This window comes from Carcharodon carcharias, chromosome 8 (genome assembly GCF_017639515.1).
Source record: "Carcharodon carcharias isolate sCarCar2 chromosome 8, sCarCar2.pri, whole genome shotgun sequence".
NCBI classification, from domain to species: Eukaryota; Metazoa; Chordata; class Chondrichthyes; order Lamniformes; family Lamnidae; genus Carcharodon; species Carcharodon carcharias.
The window spans coordinates 54332541-54360240 of record NC_054474.1 but is presented as its reverse complement, the minus strand read 5'-3'; the positions used below and the strand labels follow the sequence as shown (position 1 = coordinate 54360240).

Genomic DNA, 27700 nt, shown 5'->3' with positions numbered 1-27700 from the left:
GACGATTGCAAACTGGTTTCACGACATCATGAAACCGATCTTTGGCCTTCCTGCCATATTGTCTGCTCATGCCTGCCATGACACCCGACGCCCACGGGCACGGAAAATTCCACTCCAATGAGGTTTAGATAAGATAGACAAAGAAAAGCTGTTTCCATTAGCTTACCTTATAAGGACGAAGGATATAGATTTAATGTTTTGGGCAAGAGATGCAGTAGGGATGTGAGTAAGATTTTTTTTAAGCAGAATGGTAATGATCTGGAACTCTCTTCCTATGAGGGTGGTGGAAGTGGAGACAATCAGTGATTTCATAAGGAAATTGGATTGCCAATTGAAACAAATAGACTTGTGGGGTTAGAGCAGGGGAATTGGACTGACTGGATTCCTCTGGAGAAAACTGGCATCAGCTTGATGGACCAAATAGCCTCCATCTGTGCCATAATGACTCTATGACTCTCGTTTCAGATCAATTAATTTACGACATACATTCACAGCAGTGTAAAACCTGAGGATACAACTAAGAAGCACCTGAGATTCACATCTGATGTTGTTCAATGTTTCCGGAATTTTAGATGCGTACAAATTGAAGCAGCACACTGCCAGGTTACGTGGCTTTTTCAAAAATACTGACTTGATTCCAAATAGTTGCACATTTGCTTGAAGATGTATTAATACACCTGATTTCTTAAAACATGTCATTGGTACTTAATCATTTCCCAATATATGCTTAGGAAGATGAGAAATAGAAGCAGGAGGTCATCCTCCAGCTTGTTCTACCATTTAATAAGATCATGGCTGACCTTCTGGGCAGGATCTTCCCCCTATCGGAGGGGTTGTGCGGGAGCAGGGTCGAGCGGGCGTGTTCCCAATCGGCACCCCCGGTTGGGGGGCACGCCACCATTTTACGTGGTTGTGTGGGCGGGGCAATTCCCTGAGCTGAGAGTGTACTCTTTTGCGCATGCGTGCGAAAGAGCTCACAGATCTCCCTAAGGCAAAGTGCTACCTCAGGGAGATCAGCTCAGGTTTCAAACATTGAATGAAGATGAGAAAAAAAATTATTGACATGTCCCCTCGTGTGAAACTGTCACATGAGCTGGGACATGTCTATTAGTTTTATTTAAAAATTTCTGGAACATTTTAAATCCCTCATGAAACCTCATCCCGCCTGTGGAAGAGGTTTCATGTTTTTTCGGAAGGCCGCCTGGGCTCTTCGCCTGCCTGCCAGCCTTAAGGTTGGACGGGCAGATTCATTAAGTGTTTTAATTACTTTATTAATGGCCTTAAGTGGCCGTTGACAGGTCGGCGGGCGCACAGCTGACTCGGCTGGGCATCCGCCAACCTGAAAATCTAAATGACATGGAGTGACATCGGGACGCACGCCCAACCTCACCCCACATCATTTTACACATCAGTAAGCAGGCCCCGCTCCCGCTCACCAACCTAAAAATTCTCCCCTCAAACTCTTTTACCTCAATAAAAACAGAATTACCTGGAAAAACTCACCAGGTCTGGCAGCATCGGCAGAGAAGAAAAGAGTTGATGTTTCGAGTCCTCATGACCCTTCGACAGAACCATCAACTCTTTTCTTCTCCGCCGATGCTGCCAGACCTGCTGAGTTTTTCCAGGTAATTCTGTTTTTGTTTTGGATTTCCAGCATCTGCAGTTTTTTTGTTTTTAAACTCTTTTACCTCATCTGCCTAATCCCATTTTTATTAATTCCCTTAGTGTTCAAAAATCTAACAATCTCAGTGCTGAATATACTGAAAGACTGAGCATCCACCGCTTTCTGTAAACCTCTGAGTGAATAAATCTCTCCTTATCTTAGTCCTGACTGGCTGACTCCTTATTCTGAGACCAAAACCCCGAGTTCTAGACTCTCCAACCCAAGGAAACAGTCTCTCAGCTTCTACCCTGTCAAGCCCTCTAAGAATTTTATATGCTTCAATGAAAGCGCCTCTCATTCTTCTAAACCCAGAAAATAAAGACCTTATTCTAGTCAGTTGCTTATGTTCTCTGATGTTCTTCTTTTTCCCTGATAGTTATTTGTAATTAGTTTCAAGGTTGCCATTTAAAGGTTCCTTTATTCCGAACAGTAATAGCGATGACAATGATAGTGCACAATCCTCCCCAATTTATGATGAATAGGATGGAGTTTTGTATTTTAGGTTTTTTTTTAGGTTGTAAGATTATAAATATATATTTTTAATTTTAAACCCAATTATCATTTTGGGTGCAGTTATGATCACAATGATTTCCAGTTTTAAAGATATGATATTTTCTTAGCCTTGTAATAATGCTGTTTACATTTCTATTTTCTCAGAGTTCTTTCTCATATCCTCCCATGTGTGCTATTTTCATAATATCTAATATAATAAATTGCATCGTTCTGACAAAATAGCTTAAGACTTGTTTTGAGCCATTATAAAATACTCACAACTCAACAAACAGGCTGGCAGTCAGTAGATATTAGCATAAAAGGTAACTTTCCTGGGGAATTGCATCTCCTGTACAAATTTGCTTTCCTAAGGCTGTTAGATGGGTTGTTTTGATATTACAATACCAGGTGTGGCAACAGTGAATATTGAGATAAATTTAGTTAAGAGAAGAATGTTTCAGTTCAGAATAGGGGAAGCTATAACATTACCATCAGCAAATATCAAAAGCTTTCCTCTAAACTAGCAGTCCAATTGGCCAACTGTAAAATCACAGTAATTTCACAGTGTCATACAGGAAAGCCTTTTCAGGTGAGTTTCTGTCATTTTCTCTTCTGTCATTGAATTATTTTACCAAACATTCTAAAAGGGGGGACAATGAATTTTCCGATTTGAGAGTTGCATTCCTGGTGATATTAACATGTTACTTTAAGGTTTATGAAAAGTTATGAAAAAAACACTAATGGCAGCATTTTACATTGTGCCAGGGTTCCTGCCCTCTCTACCATTGCCAGCAAAAATGTAGCTGGTGAACTTGCCCTCGCCAGCTGATTGCCCTGCAGCCATTTACTCAGCGGGGTGATTAATTGGCCACTAATTGCCTCAACTGGCCCGAGGGCAGGTGGGAAACCTGATACCTCCCCTGCTATACGTAAAGTTGCAGCGGGGTCAGGGGCAGGTGGGTCAACATTTGGAATAGTGCCCATTTACACCCAATTTAACATCCCACTCTGCCGCCCCACCAACCTCCCAACCTGTTCCTGGGGAAGAGTAAAATACTGTCCCAAGTTTGAAAAATATTACCACAATTTGGACCCATTTATTAATTTCTCAGAGTGTTGAAGGTGCAATAGGTAAAAAAAAATTACTTGCAACATTTTAAAAATTTATCCATTCATGGAATGTGGATATCGACGGCAAGACCAGCATTTATTGCCCATATCTAATTTCCCTTTGAGAGGATGGTAGTGGGCTGCCTTCTTGAACTGCTGTAGTCCATAACGCCTTAAGTTTGGAGCTCGTTGATCCAGCAACGATGAAGGAAGGATATTATATTTCCAAGTTAGGATGATGTGTGACTTTCAGGGGAACTTGTAGGCTATGGTGTTCCCATGTGCTGTCATGATAATAGTTGATTGTGGTTGTGGGCACCAGTATTAGATACTATATGGTACATTGTATTATATATGGGGTCACCTGACCTGGGGCATAAAGGTCAGATAGCAGATGTTGGAGCCTGTTTTGACAGAGTTCAGACACTGCAGATATGTGTTCATATTAGGAAAATGTGTAATCAATAAAGTTAGCTCAGCTACAATGTCGGTGGTCTACGTGCATCTTTAAAAACAAGAAACAAGGCATGGTGTCAGAAGTAAACTAAACGCACAATGGAAATTCTGAAACCACTGACAGAGCTCAGTTTGGAGGGTAATCTCGACAAAAACTGGAGGTGGTTCTGGCAGTGATTCAAACTATACCTCACAGCGACAGGCAGTGTTAAAAAAGACTCTCAAGTACAGTCTCCCATCTTTCTTCATGTAGCAGGGGAAGAAGCCACAGAAGTCTATAACATATTCACATTTCAAAGTGATGAGAAACAAAACAACTTGAAAAAAATAATGGAAAAATTCAAAACCTACTGCAACCCTAAGGTAAACATCACATATGAAAGATACCAATTTTTTATATGCATGCAAGGCAGTGACAACATTAGCCAGTATGTAACTAAGCTGAGAAAATGAGCTAAATTGTGTGAATTTGGAGGGCTTGAAAAATCACTTATCTGAGATAGAACAACGTGCAGGAGCGCAAATGACTCTGACAGAATGACATTTGAGGGAAGTTTATCTTATACTGGAGAAAGCAATACATATCTGTACAGCGGCAGAGACAACGAAATGCCAGATTAAACAGATGACAGAAGATGATAAGCTGCACATGGTCAAGCAGTTAGATGCAGTTAAATAGAAACAGCCCTGGCCTGGGAAAGAATAATTAGACAGCCTGAAGGTAAAAAGAACAAAACTGCTAAAGAAACATTTAAATGCAGCTCATGCGGAACAGAGCATTTACCATGTAGTTGTCCAGCCTACCGAAAGTAGTGTAAGAACTGTGATAAACTAAATCACTTCACTAAGGTGTGTAAATCGAAGAAAGTGCACTCAATTGCAGATGATGACACAGACACTGAAACTGAACATTTCGTTGGTGCAGTAACAACAAATTCCAAAGAAGATGAATGGAAGGTTGATTTAAAAGTTGCCAACATGATAGTGAATTTCAAGCTTGACACAGGTGCACAAGCAAATGACATTTCCATAAGCCTGTATCAAAAGATAAGCAAGGAAAAACAGCTGACTAAAACAAAAGTGAAGCTGTCTACTTATACAGGTGAAAAAATTGCAGTAGAAGGCAAGTGCACTTAAAATGAACTACAAAAGACGGTCTCAAGCACTTCCATTCATAGTGGTGAAAACTGATGCAAAACCCATTCTTGGAATCAAAGCTTGTGAAAATCTGAAGCTAATCAAGAGAATATGACTGTCACCACTGATTGAGTGAGTATAAAGATGTGTTCCAGGGCATTGGCTGTCTAATAGGAGATTACACCATTAAAATTGACGAAACTGTGACACCCAAAATACACCTGCTCAGGAAAATACCGGTAATACTGAGAGACCAACTGAAAGCAGAGTTGGACAAAATGGAGAAAATTCACATCATCAAGAAAATTGAAGAACTGACAAAGTGGGTTAATCCGATTGTAATTGTAGAAAAATCAGATGAGAATCTGCCAGTTTGTCTTGATCCCAGAGACCTAAACCAGGCAGTACAAAGAGAGCATTATCAGTTGCCCACAATAGAAGAAATCACATGTAAGCTAGCCAGTGCTAAATACTATTCAGTCTTGGATGCAAGTTCAAACTTCTGGCAGGTCAAGCTGGATAAACGCAGCTCCTATCTCTGCACCTTCAACACACCATACAGGTGAAACAGGTTTGTACGCTTAACTTTTGTTATTAATTCAGCTCCAGAGATGTTCCACAGAACGGTGAAGCAGCTGTTTGAAGTGTTAGAGGGTGTAAAAACCTATATTGACGATGTGCTGGTCTGGGGAATCTCATGGGAAGAACACGACCACAGACTGAAGCAGGTGCTGGCCAGAGCTGGAGAAATGAACTTCAAGTTGAAGAAGGAAAAATGCAACATAGGTCTTCATGAAATCAAGTACTTGGGACATGCGTTAACAAATGAGGGACTGAAGCTAAATGAGTAAAATTGAAGCAGTCATGAACATACCACCCCCGGAATATAAAAAAGGCTTGGAGAGGTTTTGGGAATGGTGACCAATCTTGGGAAATTCAATCCGAACATGTCAGACATGACCGCACCTCTCAGAGAACTTCAACAAAATGATGTGCAATGGCACTGGGAACAAAGTCACCAGGAAGCTTTGACCAGTCTGAAAAGAACACTGACCCAGGCACCAGTTAAAATATTACAATGTCAGTCAGCTGGTCAAGATCTCAGTGGATGCTTTAAAGACTGGCCTGGGAGCTGTCCTCTTGCAAAATGAGGCCCCTGTGGCATACACTTCAAAGGCAAAGACTGAAACACAGCAGGGGCATGTCCAAATAGAGAAAGAAATGCTAGCAATTGTGTTTGGCCTAGAATGCTGCCATCAGTTTGTCTTTGGCAAAGACGTGGAGGTAGAGTCTGATCGTAAGTCTTTGGAAACTATACCTAAAAAGCCCCTGAACTGTGCACCACTGACAATCCAAAGATTAATAATGCATCTGCAGAAGTATATATATATACTTCATTAGAGGTCAGAGTTAAATATATTGCAGAGACTCTGTCACGTGCATACCTACCCATCATGGAGGAAGAAGATAAAGAAATGGAAGCACAGATTCACATGCTGACAAAACATTTACCTGTGGCTGTAACCAAACTGGATGAGGTCAGGGAAGTGACCTAGAATGATGTCACCCTGAGAAAACTGCAGTAGATTGTGCAAACTGGCTGGCCCACACATTGGAACCAAGCCTCTTCTGCTGTACAAGAGTATTGGAACTTTCATGAGGAACTTCATGTAGCAGAAGGAGTACGTTTCAAGGGAGAAAAGATCATAATTCCTGCAACACCTAAGAAAGAAATGCTGCAGTGCATACATTAAAGTCACCTCGGCATTGAAACATGCAGGAGAAGAGCTTGAGATGTAATGTATTGGCTGGAATGGGAGCACAAATCGGGGAAATGATGAATAGGTGTGAGGTGTGCAGTGTGCCAAAAGTACAGAAAATTGCAACAAAAAGAACCACTTCAACCACACAGTGTTCCAGAGAGGCCCTGGCAGGAAATTGGAATGGAGTTCACATTTGACAACAGTGAGTACCTACTAGCAATAGATTATTACTCACAGATTTTTGAGTCTGTGCTGCTGAGAAATGATAGTAATAGCATTACTGTAATAAATCATTTAAAATCAATTTTTGCTTATAATGGCATACCTGAAATGCTCATCTCAGATAATGGTTCACAATTCACAGGCACTGAGTTTCACAAATTTGCAAAGGACTGGGTGTTTTGCCACAATACGTCAAGTCCCAAATATCCACAATCCAACAGAATGGTGGAATGTATCATGCAGACCCTAAAACACCTGTTGAAGAAGGCAAAGGCGGACAGAAGAGACCCAGAAGCAGAAACAGTACTTTGATCGAGATGCCCGACCTCTGCCTGACCTGAACATGGGAGAGGCAGTGAGGATTCAGCATGAAGGGATCTGGAATCCTACTGTTGTCACAGGAATCACAGGAGAACCGAGGTCTTACATAGTGAAGATTCCAAATGGACAACAGTACAGGAGAAACTGGAAATTCTTATGGAAAACAAATGAAACACAACCTTGTGCTGAACCAGAAAGAATAGCTGAAGATCAAAAACCAGAATGCACCAGTGAAGCAACAGATAACCAGATAAAGCCCGAGAGTCCTGAAAACTATCCAAAGGGTGATAGTGACACAGAGCTGGAGAAGGCTCCTTGTCGTTCAGAATCACCTCTGTCACCATGCAGAACATCCAGTGGAAAAATTGTGAAAAGACCAGAGAGATACAGAGATGAGTAAAAGACAAAACAGACTGATCAAAAAAGTGAGAAAGAATAGATAACAGACTTTGTGTACTTGAGTTGTATAAAAGTTTTTTTTAAAAAGGGAAATGTCATGATAATAGCTGATTGTGGTTTTGAACTCCAGTATTAGATACTATACGGTACTCTCTGCTATATATGGAGTCATCTGGCCTGGGGTTGAAGGTCAGATTGCACATGCTGCAGCCTGTCTTAATAGAGTTCATACACTGCAGATATGTGCTCATGTTATCAATAAAGTTAGCTCAGCCACAATATTGATGGCCTGTGTACATCATTAAAAATAGAAACAAGAAACAAGACATGCGCCTGCTGTTCTTGCCAAGTAGGCAGTAGAAGTTGTGGGTTTGGGAGGGATTGTCAAAGAAGGCTTGGCAAGTTGCTGCAGTGGATCTTGTAGATGGTATACACTGCAATCGTGGTGCACCAGTGTGGAGGGAGTGAATGTTTAAGGTGGTCAACGGGGCGTCAATCAATTGGGCTCCTTTATTCTACATGCTGTCGAGCTTCTAGAGTGCTGTTAGAGCTGCACTCATCCAAGCAAATGAAAAGTATTCTATCCCACTCCTTACTTGTGCCTTGTAGATGGTGGGAAGGCTTTGGGGAGTCACTTGCCACAGAATACCTGGCCTTTGATTTGCTTTTGTAAATACAGTACTTATACTGCTGGACCATTTCTGGTAAATGGTAACTCCCAGGATGTTGAAGCTTGGGGGTTTGATGATAGCAATGACAGTGAATGTCAAGTGAAGGTATTTTGACTCTTGTGTTTGAGCAGGTAATTGTTGGCACTTGTGTGGTGTGAATGTTACTTTCCAGTTATCAGCCCAAGCCCGGAAAACTGCTTCATTAAATGAGGAGTTGTGAATGGAACTGAACGCTATGCAATCATCAGTGAACATTCCCATTCTGACCTTATGATGGAGAGAAGGCCATTGATAAGACAGCTGAAAATAGTTGGTGTCCTCTTGTTGAGCTGATTGGCCTTCAACAACCACATCAATCTTTCTTTGTAATAAAAGCATAATAGTGTGGATGCTGGAGGTCTGAAACAAAAACAGAAAGTGCTGGAAAACTCAGCAGGTGTGGCAGCATCTGTGGAAAGGGAAACAGAGTTGACGTTTCGAGTCCAATATGACTCTTCTTCAGAACCCCATTTTCCTTTGTGCTAGGTAAGACTTCAGCTACTGGAGACATTTACCTCTGAGTTAATTTTAGTTGCAATGGTCAGAAAAATGTGGGTGATGGCCATCTAAATTTCCAATTTCCACTGTCAATCATCAAGGCTGTTTGCCAAAGTCAAAGTACATCAAATAGTTTATATGAGTTCTTTTATGAAGAACTTTGTTTTAACATAATTTTGAAAAAAGAAAAAATATCCAAATTCTAACTTCCAAATTAAGTAAATATACTTGATTAATTATTTCTAACCTGAAGAAGCACAAGAATATCCTTTCCACAGTTATCATCACCATGTTCTCCTCAGGTATTCAGCACTATTTCATTGGATTCCTCATGCCACATTTCTTTCTAAGTCAAAAGGATAGGCAAGCGATCTACTTTTAGCTCTCTGTCCACAGCACCAAACAAAAATGTCCAACTTTTCCTCCCTCAAGCGAAGTGCATTCACTTATCTCAATTCAGCTGCAATTAATAATTCACCAAGCTGGATTTTGTGCAAGAAAAGATGTTCCATTACTTCTGGGATACAGCAACAAGCTGCCTCTGAGCTAACATGAAATAGTTTTAAAGAAGAAAAAAGTCAAACAGACTCAAAATGGCCTCTGGACCCTACATCATCCTTACAAGAATTGTACATTAAGCGATAATGGCCTTTAACCTCACTCCCAATAATTGCTCGAGTATGATTGTCCTTCCTAATCAGTTCTGCCATGTTCATGTAGTAAATCAGTAAATGTAATCTTAAGGACTTACCTATAAAAATAAGAGCATCCTCTCACTGTGTTATGACTGAAATATTCCTGTGTCTTTTCATTTCCAAAGTCTTCCAAAGGATCTGACCATAACAGATCACACATAGGACCAAATGCTGGTGGTTCTTTATATCTGTCTAACTGTGAAAAGAAACACATTGCATTGTCATTGTGCTGAACCTACTGAGAGGAAAAAATCTCATTTCCAATGTTAACACATTAGAATGATCAACTGTAAAAAAAACAGCTCAGTCCTCTTCCCAATCATATATACTAAATTCATGCAGAATATGTTTTCTGTATCAACATTTTGTGAAAAATGAACAACTTGCATTGATAGAGCAGCTTTAATATGCTGCTTTATAGAAGGACAAAGGGGAAAATGGGCAGAAAGCCAATGGGGGAGACATTAGGAGAAGTTATCAAAGCCTGGTGAGAGAACTGAGTATTAAGGAAGATCTTAAAGGAGAGTTAGGTGGAGGGGTTTAGGAAAGGAATTTCAGTCCCAGCATATCAAACAGCCTTGTGAATTACCTGAACGGTTGAGCAACACTTGCTAGTTTAACAATCCTGTTCCCAAGTCAATGAAGGGACATGTTTCTGGTTCTCTACACAGAGCTTCGTAGGAATATTTTACTGTTTTGCAGCCAAGAACTACAGCAGAGAGCACCATGATTAAACATCTCTAGCTACATATAGTTCCTCATTTGGACTATTAGCAAATGTTGTATGTGGATGAGAAAATACACTTGATGCACAATTTATACAGTGTGGTTGTGTTTGCTCCCACCTGTTCAGATCCATCTGTCACCATCCATATTATTGTTGACTAATCAAAGCATATTGGCCTCAAACATGGATCACATCTAGATTAGGATGTGACCTCGGTGCAGTGCATGCTGAATACACATTATCTACCTATTATCAGCAAGCTGCAGCAGCCATCTTTGCCTTAGCTTGTTTGTCTCAGGAAGCATCAACATTAGCTAGTGTTGTCAGGCTGGGAGGAGGGGTGGTGGGAGCGGTGGCTGGCTGTGGTCTGTGGATTTAATACGAAGCTTGCTAGGAACCTGCTCCTTTCAATTCCACAATAAGGCAAGTAAAAAAAATTAAAAACACCTTTCTTGTGAGAGTTTCCAGTGCTCCTCCACCCCAGTAAAACATTCAAATTCTGAAGCGAGCATTTGATCTAAGGGATATTTTATGGTCTATGTCATAAAGAATGAAAGAAGCTTCTCAACATAAAGCAGTAACAATTTCATGCAGGGTTAGACATGGTGCATCTAACCTGTATCAACATTGGTGTAACTTTTTTTCAATTGTTAAATGCTGGTGACCTGGGCTCCATTTTACCTAGAAATGTTAATATGATTAACACCTGCATCAAGTGCAGTGAAAGTGTTTTTATATGTACTACAGGGCATAAAGCTCTGTAGTCTTTTTCTAGGACATATGCTCAGAAGACTGGTCTCTTTCCTCATCAATGCAGCCATATTAACTGAGACTCATTCTGTAAATTCAATGGGAGAATAATCACAACAAAAAATACCACATTGGGCCAGATTGCCACTCCGCTCCTTTTTACTTGCTCAGGTCAGGAGCTGCACATTTCTCGCTCGCTCTTCTGACATGAACCTGGTGAGAAATGTGTAGTGCATCTGGTTCCCGAGGCCTTCTCGTGCAGGGCAGCAGCGTCAGGGGAAGTGCAGCCTTACCCCTTTTTACGGCACTAGCAGCTGTTGATCAGGCAAGTTTAAAGGTCCCTGTGCTTAAATGCACTTTAAGAAGCCAGGTTAAAGGTAAGTGTATAAGGTAAGCGGATAGGATTAAGTGGTGGGGGCAGTGTAGGATGAGTTGCGATGGTAAGGTGGGTCCGGAAGGCAGGATGGTCAGGTGGGGTAGAAGGGTTGTGGGGTGGGGGCGTGGTAAGATCGGTCGGGGTGGATTGGAGGGGTAAGACAGGTCGAGTCGGGGCAGGATGGGTAGAGTGGGTGGGGTGGGATGGATCTGGGTGGGGAGGGGGAGTAGGTTGCATCAGGGAGGCTGGAAAAGGCCGGGGGAAGGGGTAGGACGGGTTGGGGGGGGTGGGAGTAGGACAGGTCAGGGTGTGGAATGAGCTGGGGTGGGTAGGATGGGTCGGGGTGGGTAATATGGGTCAGGCAGGATGGGGGGAGTACAATAGGCCAGAGGGGGAGGGGTGTTAAGATGGGTTGGAGGGTAAGTTGGGCCGGGAGTGGGGATTGGGGATTGGGGAGGGGAGGCGAGTGCAATAGGTTGGGGGTAGGATGGGCCGGGGGGTGGGGGCGTTGTAAGATGGGCCGGGAGCATAGGGTGGGCCGGTGGGGTAGGATGGGTCGAGGGGGTGGGAAGTTAGTTGGGGTTGTGAGGGCGGGTTAGGAGGATAGATGTGGGCATTGGGGTGTCGTCGGGGGGCTGTCAGGATAGTCAGGGGGTGGGAATGTTGTCAGGGGGTGTCAGAGTAGGCAGGAGATGGGAGTGTAGTCGGGGGGGGTGTGAAAGTAGTTGGGGCGGGTTGGGGGTGTTGGGGGGAGTGTGAGGGTAGTAGGGGGACTAGGGAAGATAGTTGTGGGGCTCAAGGGTAGTCAGGAGGGCAAGAGCATAGTTGAAGGGGTGTGGATAGTTGCGAGGGTGAGGGGATTCAGTGCTATAGTTACTCACATGTTAAAAGTGGTTTTAATTCTTCTAATGTTTCCTGGGTAACTATTCTGCCAAGATAGTTCGTGCCATCCGAAGTCTCCGATTTACATCTAAGTATCCGATAGTTTCCTGTGCTGGGTAATTGCCCTTCATAAGTTTAAACTTCCTGGGCAATTCCCGTGCAGTCCTTGCGTGGGGATTTCCAGGGAGGCCAGTCCCCACTACATCTTCAGGAGTGCCTCCAGGATACGACCTCCACTGAAATCCCCCGGAGATTGGAAATTCTGGACCAATGAGTCACAATGGATACAACTGACTGAATTTAAAAGGGTGGCTGGAATTTTCCAGCCCATTACGCTAGCGGGATCAGGAATGGGGATTCCAATGGCTGGCTGGCCCCCCCCGTGGCTCTGGAAAATTCCAGCCAGTGTTTCAAAAGGAAATACAGAAGAAAAAATAAACCATTAAAGCTAGGAAGGTTGGTTTTTATAACATAACGTGGGTTTCTGCATTTACCTGATAACTTTAATTTTAACTGAGCATACCCCACCCTATGTGATTTTTAGCAGCCAAAGGTCATTATAAAACAAAAAAAAGTTACGAAATTCAGCACTGTTCAGTTTTACAAGCCTATTATTTAAAATTTACCATTCTGACATATCTAGTGATGATAAACATTCAAGCCAGAAAAGGTTTAAAAGCAGAAAAATTAAAAGGTTGCATCACATCCCATTAACAATTAACACTAATTACCTGGATAGAAAAAGGCACTTAAAACATTTAGTGGTCTTCAATTTGAAGACAAAACTGATATAGGTGTTGTTCTAAGCAAGATGGAACTCAGTGTTCAATAGAAGAGTAAAGCCCCTGCAATAGACTGTGAATATTACGGGAAATAGGATTTCAGCAAGAGTTTGGCTGATCTGGGGTCAGAGGTATAATGCAGCCAAATGTCCAAGTCCAAAACCTGAAAAAATAGAGGCCAGAAACAGCTATATATGGTAAATAAGGATAATTATAATTAAGAGAAAGATTGCTTGATAGGGTCTGTTGAGGACCAGTGCATCAACAAATTATATGCCAACATGCTCATAAATAAATAATTCAAATTTCAATACACAGTACGGTACTACTTATGCCGAAAATTATCCCCTCAATTTTCCATCAAGTACAACATCTCTAAAATTATTTTTTTGCTTCCACAACTATGAACAATATATTTTAACTGGTGCAGAGAGAGCATCCACTATCTGTATACACTGTCATCCAACAGCCAGCCTTTCACTTGCCATAGTTAGTCAAATACAAGTCGCAAGGAGGACTGCTGCAAAATGAAGGAAATATGATTGCTGCCAAGTTAATGGACATTTGCCTGCAAGATGTATAGCCTGTCACACATCAGCTGCACAATGAAGGGAGCGAAATCCCATTTGGTTCTTTAAAATGGACAGTGCCTGTTTTCACCCTTTGGCCAAAATAACCCCTCCTGTTTTTTGATTAAACCATTTGGAAGATACAGGTATAAAAACTGAAATTGCTGGTAACACTGAAAGCAGATCAGGTAGCATCGGTGGAGGAAGAACCATAATTAACATTTCAGGTCTGTGACCTTTCATCAGAACTTTTTGATGACAGGTCACAGACCTGAAATGCTAACTGTTTCTCAGATTGTGATTGATAAAGTAAAGGTTGACATCACATGGAACTATCAACATAAGAAATATTTGGGAGAGTCAAGATCATCACCACTCAAGAACTAAAGCATAGATATTGCAGCATTAATAATATCCTGCCCAGTATAATATGAACTTTCAGTCAAATACTTTTAAAACCTGGATACAAACAAGCTATTAAAATGGCTGCTAAAAATCATGTGACCTTTGGCATTTGAGCTACAAACAGTAGCGAGTCACATTTGAATACCTAATTAAATATGGACATCCACAGCCATCTTGGGAATTCACACATCTCTTTGTTTAAGGATGGGCCAACATAAACAACAGTGGAATTACCAGACTGCCCCTCTACATGTCTCATACTGGACAAAAGGAAATATCGAAATTCAGGACGGCAGATGGAAGTGAATGGCCCCTATCACTGTCCCGTTATATCCTGATGACTGTCTCAAACCCTCAGAGGTATTAATCCACAACTCAGGATGTGAAATCAACATAAACACCGTCACTTATTTGGAAAAAGGACTTGAACTTGGGAAAAGCCACATGGGGGCAGCCATATTTTTGTCTGCTTTTAAAAATCAGCTAAGAGCTGTTTGCAGTTAGTCATTAGTCGTCAGTTAGTCAGGAAGCCAGGCCGTGAACAAGCTGCAAGTCATCAATCAGCCAAAGTAATTAACAGCAAGACCTTAAAAGAGAAAAGGACTCCCCCCACCCCGCAGCCTAGCACAGTTCAAAGTTCACCTGAGAACCACCCTCCTTGCTATCTGACTGCAAGAAATCTCTCAGCCTGCTATGAACCTTTACTTTACAAGACCCTCCCTTCTAATTTAAAGCATCAAAACCATCCAAGAAACTACAGGCCTGCCACGGGGGAGACAAGAAATGATAAACCAGAGACTGAGGGTGGAATTGTCCTAGATTTCCACTAAGTGCGGCAGCGGGCTTGAAAAAAGTCATTTTACCTGCTAGCTGTAATGGCAGCTTTTTGCGCCGTATCGTCCCATTCCCGGCGTGCCTCGCCTCATTAATAATGCATTCACGGGAAACACGTCGGAACACTGGCAGGGAATCCTCTGATTTGTCCGCACCACCGTCACCTCAGGCCTTCAGTAATCCGGGTATCATATCTAAAAGATGCCCCTACACAGAACTAGCACTCTCTAAGGGATCGGAAGCTGCTGGAAAGTCATGGCTGCCAAAGGGAGGAAACATGCTGACCCCAGGTTTAGTGATGCGTCCCTTGGTCACCTGCTGGACACAATGGAGACCTGCCGTGAAGTCCTCTACCCCCGCTCTGGGTGAAGACCAGCAAGCAAGGTCACCAATCCAGCATGGCAGGTGATGGCAGCGGTGGTCAGTGCCAATGTCCTGCAAAAGAGGACAGCCACCCAGTGTCAAAAGAGGATGAATGATCACCTCCATTCCACCAGGGTAATTCACTCTTCTCATCCCTCTCAACTCGCACACTCACAAACTCATTACACATCCACAGGGCCCTCACTCACTGCCAGTTCAAGGGACATCACCATTCACTCTCTCACATATGCCTTCTTCTGACCTGTGGTTTGTGTCCTCATTCTGTCCATGACACCACTCACCACCCACACATACCAGGCATCCTTCTCATCTGGCCTGGCAGGCGTCCTGGTTAAACTCTCTCCATTGGTATTCATCAGGACAAGATGGCACACAACAAAAGGGAGAGGTTGCAGGCTATTGGAGGAATGTCTGAATTCAAGGCCCTCATAGATTTTTGGAAATAGAGTCATCCAACTGGCCAGTGACGATCTCCACCGTTCCTGTGCTGACAGTGAGGTCAGCAATGCTCGACCAACTTAGGATCCAGCAACTTCCATCAGACAACCATGCTATGAGTGAGTTCCCCTGTTTCACAGTCAGCTGCTATGCTTTCATAGGCACATCTGGGAAACAGCTGAGGGGGTCCACGAGCCAGGTCCTCGACTCAAGCCCCGAAGACGCCTCAAAAGAACCACCTGATGACACTCTAACTGAAAATCTGTCACAGCATTCACCAACACCCTTCACTAGTGCAGAGACACACACCTTGGTGGGACCTAGTTCTAGGCTAAACTTGGGGTCACAATCTTGTGAGCACATCACACTGCCTGATCCACAGCAGGTGGTGGCAGGAGATTGCCAGGTTTCCGGCACTCGGAGAACTGCTGGAACCCAGATATCTGCTGAGGCTGAGTCAGATGACGAGCCTCTGGACTTGGTCATACCTCAGTTGCTGGAGCTGCAAAGGCAAGCTCAGGAATTTCAGGAAGGGCTGTCCACTGCACTCCTCAGATTGCAAGGCACAGTGGAGGAGTCCGTCTGTCTTCAGTCTGAGGTGATAGCGCTGGCATGCCAATGCACCAAGGTCACTGGTATGATGGCTGCTGCCACAGAGGCCTTGGTCCAGGACATGGGTCCTGCACTGCTGGACGAGCTGAGCTCCATCGCAGATGCCACAGTTGGCCTCCAACAGTGTCAACGCGAGAGGGGTGCAGGGCAGCTCGATCTCACTCCAGCTTGCCCTTCTCCTCAAAGAGAGAGCCGAGGACATCAGGCACCCATAGGGAGGAGGACCAGCAGTTTGACACCCCGGGGCCATCCACCCAGGTGACTCCTGGAGAGTCCTGGCAATCCAAATCCCCTCTTCCTGTTGACCCTGCAGTTGGACTCAAAAGGGCAAGGAGGGTCCAGCTGGCCCACAGCTGGACATTCAAAGCAGGCTGGGAGCGTCTAAGTCTCGGCCTGCTAGAGGATGCCCGCCAACTCATCATAGTCAGGGCATAGCAGTCCACCTCCGCTGTGGATGTCAGGGGAGTACCAAGACGTAGTAGCAGGGTGAGGAAAGTTAAGAAGATGTGGTTACACATCACTTATACATAATGTTCACTATTGCAAATAAACTCTGAGAAGTTCTGTCGAAGGGTCATGAGGACTCGAAACGTCTACTCTTTTCTTCTCCGCCGATGCTGCCAGACCTGCTGAGTTTTTCCAGGTAATTCTGTTTTTGTCTCAATAATACCTCCTTGACTATGGCCCCTTGTTATGATAAACTGTGTCTGTGTCACTCAGATGTGAACCAATGGTTCCTGCACAAGATAAAGGCTGGTGTACCAGTCCAGGGCCTCTTCCCTGTGCAGTGTGTAACCTTCAGACCAAATTGCTGGTATGGCTTCACACTCACTGGACACACTAGTGATGCCTGAACCTCGACGGTGCTTGTCATTGCTGCCAGAAAGACATGTGGAGGTGTCACATAGTTCCATCATTAACTCCATGTGCTCTCAGCATCTTTGAGATGGGGCTGGCCCCCCATCTCTTCAGCATCTGTGATGAGAGGTGCTGTACTCCTGAACGGTTCAGGTGCTGAAGGCTGACAAAGGATCAGGTGCACGACTGTGTCTCCATGATATGACTCTGATCACAGAGCACAAGTGAGTTGCCCGTAGCCAGGAGTCAGACATTCACAGACGCAATGTGAGGATCTATGGAGTGTCCTCCTGGAATCTAGCAACTATTAGAGCCTCCACTGCGGCTCCTTGACAAAAGCCTAAGCACTGAGGATATATGCGCTGCTATCAGCCACACAGGAGTCAAATGTTCACAGATGTAAGGTGAGGGTGTCAGGACTGTCCTCACTGCATCTCGTCATCATTCTCCATGAATCTTGCAGTTACGAAGGCCCCCTGAGTGCACCTGCTTTGTTTGGCCAGTGTGATGGCCTCATTGCTGGCATCCTCGCCTCTGAGGACCTCATCACCGTCTTTCCTTTCAACGTCCTCCTCATTGGTGAAGACATGCAGCTCTTCTATCCCCTCCTCAGCCAGGTCCTCCTTCCGTTGTAGCGCCAGGCTGTGTAGCATGCAGCACGCGACGATGATGCAGGACACCCTCAGTGAACTGTATTGCAGTGTTCCACAGGAACTGTCGAGGCACCCGAATCTTACTTTCAAATTGTCTATCGTTTACTCCACCAAAGTCCTGGTCACTGCATGAGCCTCTGCTGCAGCCTGAGGCCACCACAAGGGTACCATTAGCCACATCCTCTGTGAGTAGCTCTTGACCCTGAACAGCCAACGCTGTAGCCACTGCGGACCCTGGAAGATGTCAGGAATTTGAGACCTGCTAAGGATGTAGAAGCTGTGAATGCACCCGGGGAATCATGCACAGATCTGTAGGATGCATTTGTGGTGAACGCACACCAGCTGAACATTCAGCGAGTGGAAGCCCTTCTGGCTGATGTAATTGACTGCCTGTTGCTATGGAGATCTAAGAGCCATGTGAGTGCAGTCAATGGCACCCTACGCCTGTGGACAACCAGAAATCCCAGCACTCTTGCTTCCTGATCCCGGACGAAATGCAAAAAGTTCTGTGCCTTCACGAAGATGGTGTCTGTGACCTCCTGGATACACTTGTGCATGGAGGCTTGATAAATCCTGCACAGGCCACCTGTGGTGCCCTGGAAGGAGCCATTGGCATAAAAATTGAGCGGCCCAGTCACTTTCACACCCACTGGCAGTAGCTGCCCTCCATGTCCCCATGGCGCCAAATCCTGCAGCAGGTGGCATATGTGACCGACCAGTTCCCTAGACATGCACAGTCTTCAGTGACACTGGTTCTTGGTCAACTAAAGGAATGACAAGTGCTGTCTATAGATCCTGGGTCTAGCGAGGTGCCAACGAGTGACGGCTCTCTGCGGATTTTAAACTGCGTGCGCTGCAGGCCCTGCTGCCCCTTTATTATGAGGGAGGTGCTCCTTTCTTGCCAAGCCAGATGCTTTCGCTGCACTATTCTTTTTCTCTGCTCTCTTTAAGCCATGAGACATGCTGCTAAATCATCAGGCTCCAGGATCCTGAGTTTCTCCTCCTGCAGGATCAAAGAGGGAGACATGTGGGTTAGTATTTATGTCCTAAGAACCTCACTTGGTTAAGTCTGAAGGCCCCTTCATGCATGTGTGAGAATGCTGGCCACCACTTGGATGGCCAGTGTGCGGTGCGCTCATTGGTGGCTCAAAACCCCACACACTTCGACCCACTCCACTTGATTGATTGGCGGCAGCTTTGCCCATTGGACTGTATGCTGTGCTCTCAGCTCAGGCGCAGGCATTCTCCTAACCCGCATTGTTAGCTTGAACCATGATGGATACTGGTCCAAACCTTAATAAAGACATTGCAAGGGGCTGTGAGCACCTCCACCAGTGACTGCACCATGGCCATCTTTTGCAAGGGGAATCTACAACCTGTCCAGCTAGCCAATTGTTCTGCTGCCCCCTAAATGGACATTAATTTGCAGTCTGTGCCCGTGGGGTGAAAAGTTCTGGAGCATTTGGTGGCACTTTTTTTACTTTTGCGTTGCTTGAGTGGAAAGAAAAGAAGCCCAAATCCAAGCATGTCAATGGAGCTGCAGCTGAATGGTCTCAGCTGCCGAAGAATGCTCACTTTTGACAAGCTTTTCCAACTGTGTGGCCACTTCCCTCACCGTCCCCCCTCCCCTCCTCCCACTCACCCAACATGTGCTTGTGCACTTCCTTCAGTCTGTGCTGCCTTGCCCCCCACCATGCTGGCCTGACCCACCCTCAAGCCCTTGCCCCAGAAACGCACTGAAAATCAGCTGGGATAAAGTGACTTTCCTGTGCAAACCCACCTCCCACGAAAGTGCGGCACCTCTTCCTTGATGTCTAACGGGCGACGCTTGCGAGTGCTGCACAAGGTTGTGTGCACTCACCTCCAAGTTCCCCTTAAAGGGCAGGTCACCAGTGCACACCTATTAAAGGCAGCCATGAAGCACGCCGCTCTGAAGTCATGCTGATATGAGGTAAATTTGATGGTTGGGGCAGGGGGGTGATCCCAGTAAGCAGGGCTAATAATGTGATGCTAAAGTGTTGAAATTAGATGCTCAATGTGCGGCGGTGGGAAATGCAGCCCACCATGGAGAGGTGGAGCAGACCATCGCAAACTGGTTTCACGACGACGTAAACAGATTGTTGCATTCTCGCTATATTATTCCTCCAGCCTGGCATAACTCCGAGACCATGGGCAAAAGAGACACTGAAACTTAATGGGTATTAGACGAATGTAAAATGGATCCCACTGACCTTTCTTTGTGTTGTGATGGCCCATTGTCCAAATACAAAGGCCTTGGCAGTCTTGAACTCTCAAGGTGTGAAAAGCCAAAACACTTAATACACCCCCCTTATTTGGAAAAGGACTTTGGACTTGTAACAGGTCACATGGGTAAGACAGCCATGTTTGTTGCCTGCTTTTAAATTAACTGTAGGAGCTGTTCTAAGACAGAGACTTCATCAGAAAGCCATGAACCAGCTGCAGTCAACTTAAGCAGCCAAGGTAGTAAACAGCAATACCTTGAAAGTGGGTGGATGACTCACTTCAGCCTGTTCAAAATTCAAGTTCACCTGAGAACCAACCTCCTGGAAATTCAGTTACAAGAAGTTTCACAACTAACTGAGGATCGTCTGCTTTTAAGACCTTTACTTCAACTAAAAGCATCAACTAATCTAAGAAACCACAGTCCTGCCATGAAAGCGAGCCTGAGACCATTGTACCTTGTAATCACATTGATTTTTTCTTCCCCTGTATCTAATCTTTGTGTGATTTAGAGACCTGAATTTTCAGCTCGGTAGGCGGGCGTGATCGGTGGGCCCGGGAGCAGTCAGGAAATGGACCACCGACCGTGATCGGCCCCCAACCATGATTTCATGCTGACTGCCATTCAACAGCCAGCTAGTGTGAAGCATACGCTGAAAAACTCAGTGTTGCTGGGTGGGGGCGGGAAGAGGGTGGATGATGATGTCAATGCGGGTGCGGCCCGCACTGACAGAAAGCTCCCTGAAAGCAGAGAGCTGCCTCAGGGAGCTGAAAACCTGAAACCCAGGAAATGAAATTTTTTAAATCAGGAAAAAATCGTCCAAGCATCGCAATCAGGCACCTGAACATGGAGATTATAAAAATGCTGTCCATAGATTTCTATTTTTATTTTATTTAATAATGGAAGCCTCATCCCACCCTTGGATGAGCTTTGATGAAAAATGTAAAGGCCGCCTGGCCGATTTGCTGGTCCAACAACCTCAAGGTTGGATGGGCTACGTCAAATGACAGACAATTGCGCCATTAATGGGCTTAATTGTCCTCTTAATTGTCGGTGGGTGTGCTTCTGACTTTTGCATGTGCCTGCTGACCGAAATATCGCGTGATTTCACACCCGATCGGGTCCGGCGCACGCCCGCCTGATCAGCATAAAATTCAGCCCATAGTGTGTGTGAGACATCATGTTTTTAAAGCTCCGGGGCATGTGTGGGATAATTTGTAACCATCCTTATTTTAAAAGTCACAAAAAGGGCTTACCGCTGGGTTTATTTAAATTGGGACAACCAATCTGAGGGTAAAATTATACCTCACATACAAAGCACTTTGATCACAGGCAATAAGAAAACACACAAATTCTGTCCATAACAGAATACATGTCTACAGTTCAACCTGTTTAAAATGTGATGGGGAGCATGTCTCATGCAAGAAAGTAAATCATATGCCTCGAAGAATTTTATGAAAAGGGAGAAAAATTATGGTCAGATTAAAAAAGAACCTGTTGTTTTGACTCTGCAATGTTCTGCATAATATAAATAACCACGGAAAGTGATTTCAAACCACTCGAAGCTTTTGTGAAAAGTAATCTGATATCTCTGGAGCTTTTTGGATGCAGCTAAGTCTTCAAAAGTCTGAATTCAGTATTGTATACAGAAAAGGCAAAGAAATGTTTCCTACTGATACCCTAAACAAGCCATATCACAGAATCACACAGTGCCTAAGAGGCCCTTTGGCCCACTGAGTCTGCAACGACATGAGAGAAATACCTAATCTACCTATCTAATCCCATTTACCAACACTTGACCCATAGACCTGAATGTTATGACATGCCAAGCGCTCATCCAGGTACTTTTTAAAGGATGTGAGGCAACCCGCCTCGACCACCCTCCCAGGCAGCGCATTCCAGACCGTCACCACCATCTGGGTAAAAAAATTTTTCCTTACATATCCCCTAAACTTCCGCATATGATGAAAAATGTTGGAAATGAGGCAGTCAAGCCAATTAAGAGTTCAAAACTTATTGCATTTGTATAACTGTGGACAGAATGACCACAATTAAACAAGTTAGTGTAGTAAGTGAAGATCTAAAATTGTTGAGAATGACAATCTCTAAAGAACTAATAAAGCCTGTGTGATGAACTCCGGTTTGCCAGTGATACTGTCCCAAAACCAATGGTCTTTTGTTCCTATTAGTGGTCAGAATATTTAATTTTTATGGAACCTTCAAGCATAACTATGCTTGTGTGACTGCCTTTTTGCTGACTGATTCAAGGTTTTCAAGCTTCTCTGTTACAGAAGTAGATATCAATGGGTCTTCCGCACCAAAGTGCAAAGTTTCTTTCTGAATGTGCATACATGCTGATGGATCACCCATTGTCCAGGCTTTGAGAGGAACTGCTTGCCATTTTGGTGCATTAATTACGTCTCCTTTGACTATGGATTTACAACCTAACATGGGGCTGTCCTGCAAAGTAAACCCTTCTTACGCAAGAAGCATTTTAAAATAACTCCTGTATAGATCATTTTTGTGAAAAAATGGCTGTATACCACGGACATGCGATAATTCTACACCTCCATCTGTCATAAAGATGGTCTACATGGACTAAAAAAAATCACCCAAATAAAATCATCCTCCTCTGCCTAGCTGAACTTGTTCTCACATTGAACAACTTTTTGCTCTGATTCAACACTGAATTCAACAACTTCTGATCATAACTAATGCTCACATTTATTTTTCATTGGACAATGGCAGTTGGTAAGATCCTATTGTTGTTATTGATAGTTCCTCAAAACCAATCTTTTGTTTCTTTACTTGACTCATTGTCACCTCCTTTTGTCTTGCATCATCATACTTTTCATCATTTAATCTCTCCTGTCTTTCACCCTATCACAGGCCTTCCCTTTTCTTCTTTCCTCACCAGCCACTTTTCCTTGTCTCTACGTTTCCTTAAACCCTGTCACATACCTAACATTTTCCTGTTCTAACATAAGATTATCAACCAAGAACATGAATTTGGTTTCTCTCCCTACAGATGCTGTCTGACATGCTGAGTATTTATAGCACTTTATGTTTTTATTTCTGATTTCTAGGCAAGAGTGGTCATAGCATAATAGAGTTTCACATTCAGCTTGAGGGTGAGAAACTTGGGTCAGAAACTATTGTCTTAAACTTAAATAAAGGTGATTACAAAGTTATGAAGATAGAGTTGGTTACAGTGGACTGGGAAATAGGTTATAAGGTAAGATGGTAGAGAAGCAGTCACAGGAAATTAAGGAGATATTTCATAACTCTCAACAAAGATATATTCAGTTTAGAAAGAAAGACTCCATGAGAAGAGTTCAACATCAGTGGCTAACTGATGGCGTTAAGGATAATATCAAATTGAAAGAAAAGATGTACAATGTTGTGAAGATTGGTGGTAGGTCAGAAGATTGTAAAAATTTTAGAAGCCAGCAAAGGATGACTTAAAAAATAAATAAATAAAGGGAGAAATTAGAATGAGAGTAAACTAGCATGAAATATAAAAATAGACAGTAAAAGCTTCTACAAGTATATAAAAAGGAAATGGGTAGCTAAATTGAGCATTGGTCCCTTAGAGAATGAGACAGGAGAATTAATAATAGGAAACAAGGAAATAGCAGAGGCTTGAACACTTGAACAAGTATTTTGTATCTGTCTTCGTGGTAGGAAACACAAAAAGCATTCCAATAATAAGAGAAGCCAATCAAGGAGTAAAAGGAGGGAAGGACTTAAAACAATCACTATCACTAGAGAAAAAGTACAAGGAAAACTAATGGGACTAAAAGCTAACAAATCAGCTGGACCTTTATGGCCTGCATCCTAGGATCTTAAAGAAGTGGCTGCAGAAATAGTGGATGCATTAGTTGCAAACTTCCAAAGTTCCCTAGATTCTGGAAAGGTCGTAGCGGATTGGAAAGCTGCAATTGTAAAACCTCTATTGAACAAGGGAGGGCGGCAGAAAGCAGGAAACTATAGGCAGTTAGCATAACGTTTGTCATTGGGAAAATACTGGAATTCATTATTAAAGAAGTAGTAGCAGGACATTTAGAAAATCATAATAAAATCATGTTGACTCTGCTTGATTGTATGAAAGGGAAATCATGTTTGACATTTTATTAGCTTTCTTTGAGGATGTGACAAGCTGGTAGATAATGGGTACCAACAGATGCAGTGTATTTGGATTTCCAAAAGGCATTCGATAGAGTATCACATAAAAGTTACGACACAAGACAGGAGCTAATGGTATTGAGGGTAATATATTCGCATGGACAGAGGGTTGGCTAACAGGAAACAGAGTCAGGATAAATGGGTCATTTTCAAGTTGGCTAACTGTAACTACTGGCGTGCCACTGGGATCTGTGCTGGGACCTGAACTATATAAAATCTTTATTAATAACTTGAATGAAGGGACAGTGTGCATTGTAGTCAAATTTGTTGATGATACAAAGATAAGTAGGAAAGCAAGTTGTGAAGAGGACACAATAATCTGCAAAGGGATACGGACAGGTTAAGTGAGCGGGCAAAAGTTTGGAAGATGGAGTATAATGGGGGAAAATGTGAGTTTGTTCACTTTAGTGGAAGGATGGAAAGCAGAAAATGATCTAAATGGAGATAGGTTACAGAACGCTGTGGTACAGAGGGATCTGGGTGTCCTCATGCAAAAGGTCAGCATGCTGGTACAAGTAATTAGGAAGGCAAATGGAATGTTGACCTTTGTGGCAAGCGGAATAGAGTATAACAGTAGGAAAGTCTTGCTACAACTGTACAAATCATTGGTGAGACCATATCTAGAGTACTGTGCAAAGTTTTGGTGTCCTTACTTAAGGAGGGATATATTTGCATTAGAGGCAAGAAGGCTCCCTAGGTTGATTCCTGGAATGAAGGGGTTCTTTTATGAGGAAAAGCTGAGCAGGTTGGGCCTACACACATTGGAGTTCAGGAGAATGAGAAGTGATATTATTCAAACGTATAAGATTCTGAGGGAGCTTGACAGGGTTGATGATGAGAGAATATTTCCCCTCATTGGGGAATCTAAAACTAGGGGGCACAGTTCCAAAATAAAGGATCTCCCATTTAAAGTGGGGATAAGGAAGAATTTCTCCTCTCAGAGGATTGTTAATCCTTGGAATTCTCAACCGTAGAAGTAGTGGAGCCTGGGCCATTGGATATTTTCAAGGTTGAGTTAGGCAGATTATTAATAATAAAGACAAAAAATGCTGGGAAAACTCAGCAGGTTTGGCAGCATCTGTGGAGAGAGAAAAACAGAGTTAACATTTTGAGTCCAATATGATTCTTCCTAGGAACTCTGATAGTGAAACAGACAGATTCTGCCAGACCTGCTGAGTTTTTCCAACATTTTCTGTTTTTATTTCAGATTTCCAGCATCCACAGTATTTCACTTTTAGGCAGATTATTGCTCTACTAGGGAGTCAAGGGTTCTTGGGGGGCAGACAGAAAAGTGAAGGCCACAATGAGGTCAGCCATGATTTTATTGAATGGCAGAGCAAGTTCAAGGGGCCAAATGGTTTATTCCTCCTATTTCTTATGTTTTTATGATTTCCTGCATTTGTGCCATTTTACTTTTTTAACTTTTTACTGAACTCAAATCGTTTCTTCCAAATTGTCACTCCGGGAACCCATAGGTATCCTAGCTATGTCGGTCTTTTTGTAGGGTATATTGAACATGCCTTGTTTCAGTTCTACTCAGGTTCACCTCCAACTTTCTTCTTCCATTACACAGATTGCTGTGTCAGAGATACTTCTTGTTCTCACCCCAATCCGGAGAATTTCATGAATTTTGCTTCATATTCCCACATTTCCTTATCTTTATCTGATCCATCTCTGACAGTTCCATGCCTTTCCTGGACTTCTCAACTCAATCCCTGAAGGTATGATGTTTTCTGACATCTATTACAAGTCCATCAATTACCATTAACTACCTACATTATACTTCATCCCTCTATTTCCTGTAAGGACTTAATTTTCGGAGTTTCTCAATCTCTGTTGCATCTGCTCTGACCATGCTAGCTTCTACACCAGAGATTTGGAAATTTCCTCATTTTTCTTCGGCTGAGGATTCTCTGTCCATGGTAGACAGGACCCTGGACCTAATCTGTCCCATTTACTACAATCAAGGCCTCATCCCATCACCATAGATGAGTTTCTGCCATCTCCAACATGATGCCACCACCAAATACATTTTCCCTTGCCATTTCCTCATGGCAATGCAAAGAGACTATTTCTTCAATGAAATTGAAGTTTACCCTTCCAACATCCTAATACCCATTTTCCTTACCCTGGCAACTTCCCATGCAAGTGAAATTCAGGCAACACCCATCCAAACACCTTATTTCCCATCACTGTCCAAAGCTCAAAACAAACCTTCTAAGTGAGACAATGATTTATTTGTACCTCCTCTAATCCAGTATATTGCATTCATTGCTCATAACACAGTATCGTATATATCAGGGAAACCAAATGTAGATCAGGTGAGCATTTTGCTGAATGTGTCAAGAAGCATGACCCTGAGGTCCTTGTTGTTTGCCACTTTAATTGTCCATCTTTGATCCTGCTCTGATGTTGGTCTTCTGAAGAATTACAGTAAAGCTCAATGGAAGGTCAAGGAACAGCACCTCATCCTTCTACCAGGAACTCTGCAGCCCTCTGGCCTTAACAAATTTAACAACATTTGAGCTTAACTACACTTCCTGTTTTCTCTCTGATTATAGGTGCTGATAAAGTAGGATGCATGTATCAGCACTTTTGGGGTGGGGGAAGGAGTAGATTGATGTTTTGGGATGTGGATCCCTCATTATATACTGCTGGTGGGGTGGTTTGTACTACCAGACTTTGGGACTGCTGAAGCTCTGTTTTCCTAGGTTTGCAAGCCACCCCTCCCTAATTTAGCTAACATACTCTCACTGTCCAGACATTCTTTGTCTCATATATGTTAATCAATTCTTTAATTTTTCTGATCATGCTTCCTTTTGTCTTCATTCCTTTACTTTTACCTTTCTCTTTTCAAAAACTGGAAGCTTGTCGCGTCATAAAATATTAAACCATAACATTGAAGAACTCGCCTTTTTTATATCATCCAAGGTGTGTATTTCTGGGGAAAGGCCTCCATGTACACAAAGAAACTGTTGGTTCATCAGTGCAGCGAGGGGAAGACAGTCAAAAGCTTCCATACATGCATCGTATATCTGTTCTGAATACTTGATTTTACCTGAGAAAAAAAGTTCCATGTTGATTTCAATATATTACATCTCTAAAATTTTGCAATAATAAACCATCATGCAAGGTCATTTTTAATTACTTTACAAGATAAGGATCAAGGTAAGGTTTTTCTTGGAAGTAATTTTCAACTTCACCATGTGGACAGTAACTTGATAGATTGGATTGTCTATCCATCGTAGAATCCAACCAATTTGTATCCCAGAGAACACTTTGCCTAATTTGCTTTTACATTTTGCAAGGATAACTTTTTGTGTCATGCCCATGAGAGAAGGAAGACAAAGGTGGCATTTCAGACATCAGATATTTGACCATAATGAAATGCTGGGAAGAAACTCTACTCTCACCATGGGAGCTGGCAAGATCGGAAGGACACTGAAGTCAGCAGATAATGCTGCACAGCTAGACGGTTGCCAGAACATCCCTGTGAAGCTGCACATTGCCACTACCATTCATGTAGTCTCAAGATTC

The 27700-nt window shown here is 43.2% G+C and overlaps 1 protein-coding gene across 3 annotated transcripts in view; it reads right to left on the bottom strand.

Annotated features, from left to right (window-relative positions):
- Positions 1-27700, bottom strand: part of ppp3ca (protein phosphatase 3, catalytic subunit, alpha isozyme) — a 501801-nt gene that overhangs the window by 101157 nt on the left and 372944 nt on the right. For all 3 annotated transcript variants that reach the window (XM_041194273.1, XM_041194271.1, XM_041194272.1), the window contains exons 5-6: positions 27076-27221; positions 9523-9662 (exon numbers count right to left, since the gene is read on the bottom strand). In XM_041194273.1, the coding sequence (XP_041050207.1) occupies positions 9523-9662; positions 27076-27221 (286 nt within the window). The remainder of the gene's footprint in view (positions 1-9522; positions 9663-27075; positions 27222-27700) is intronic.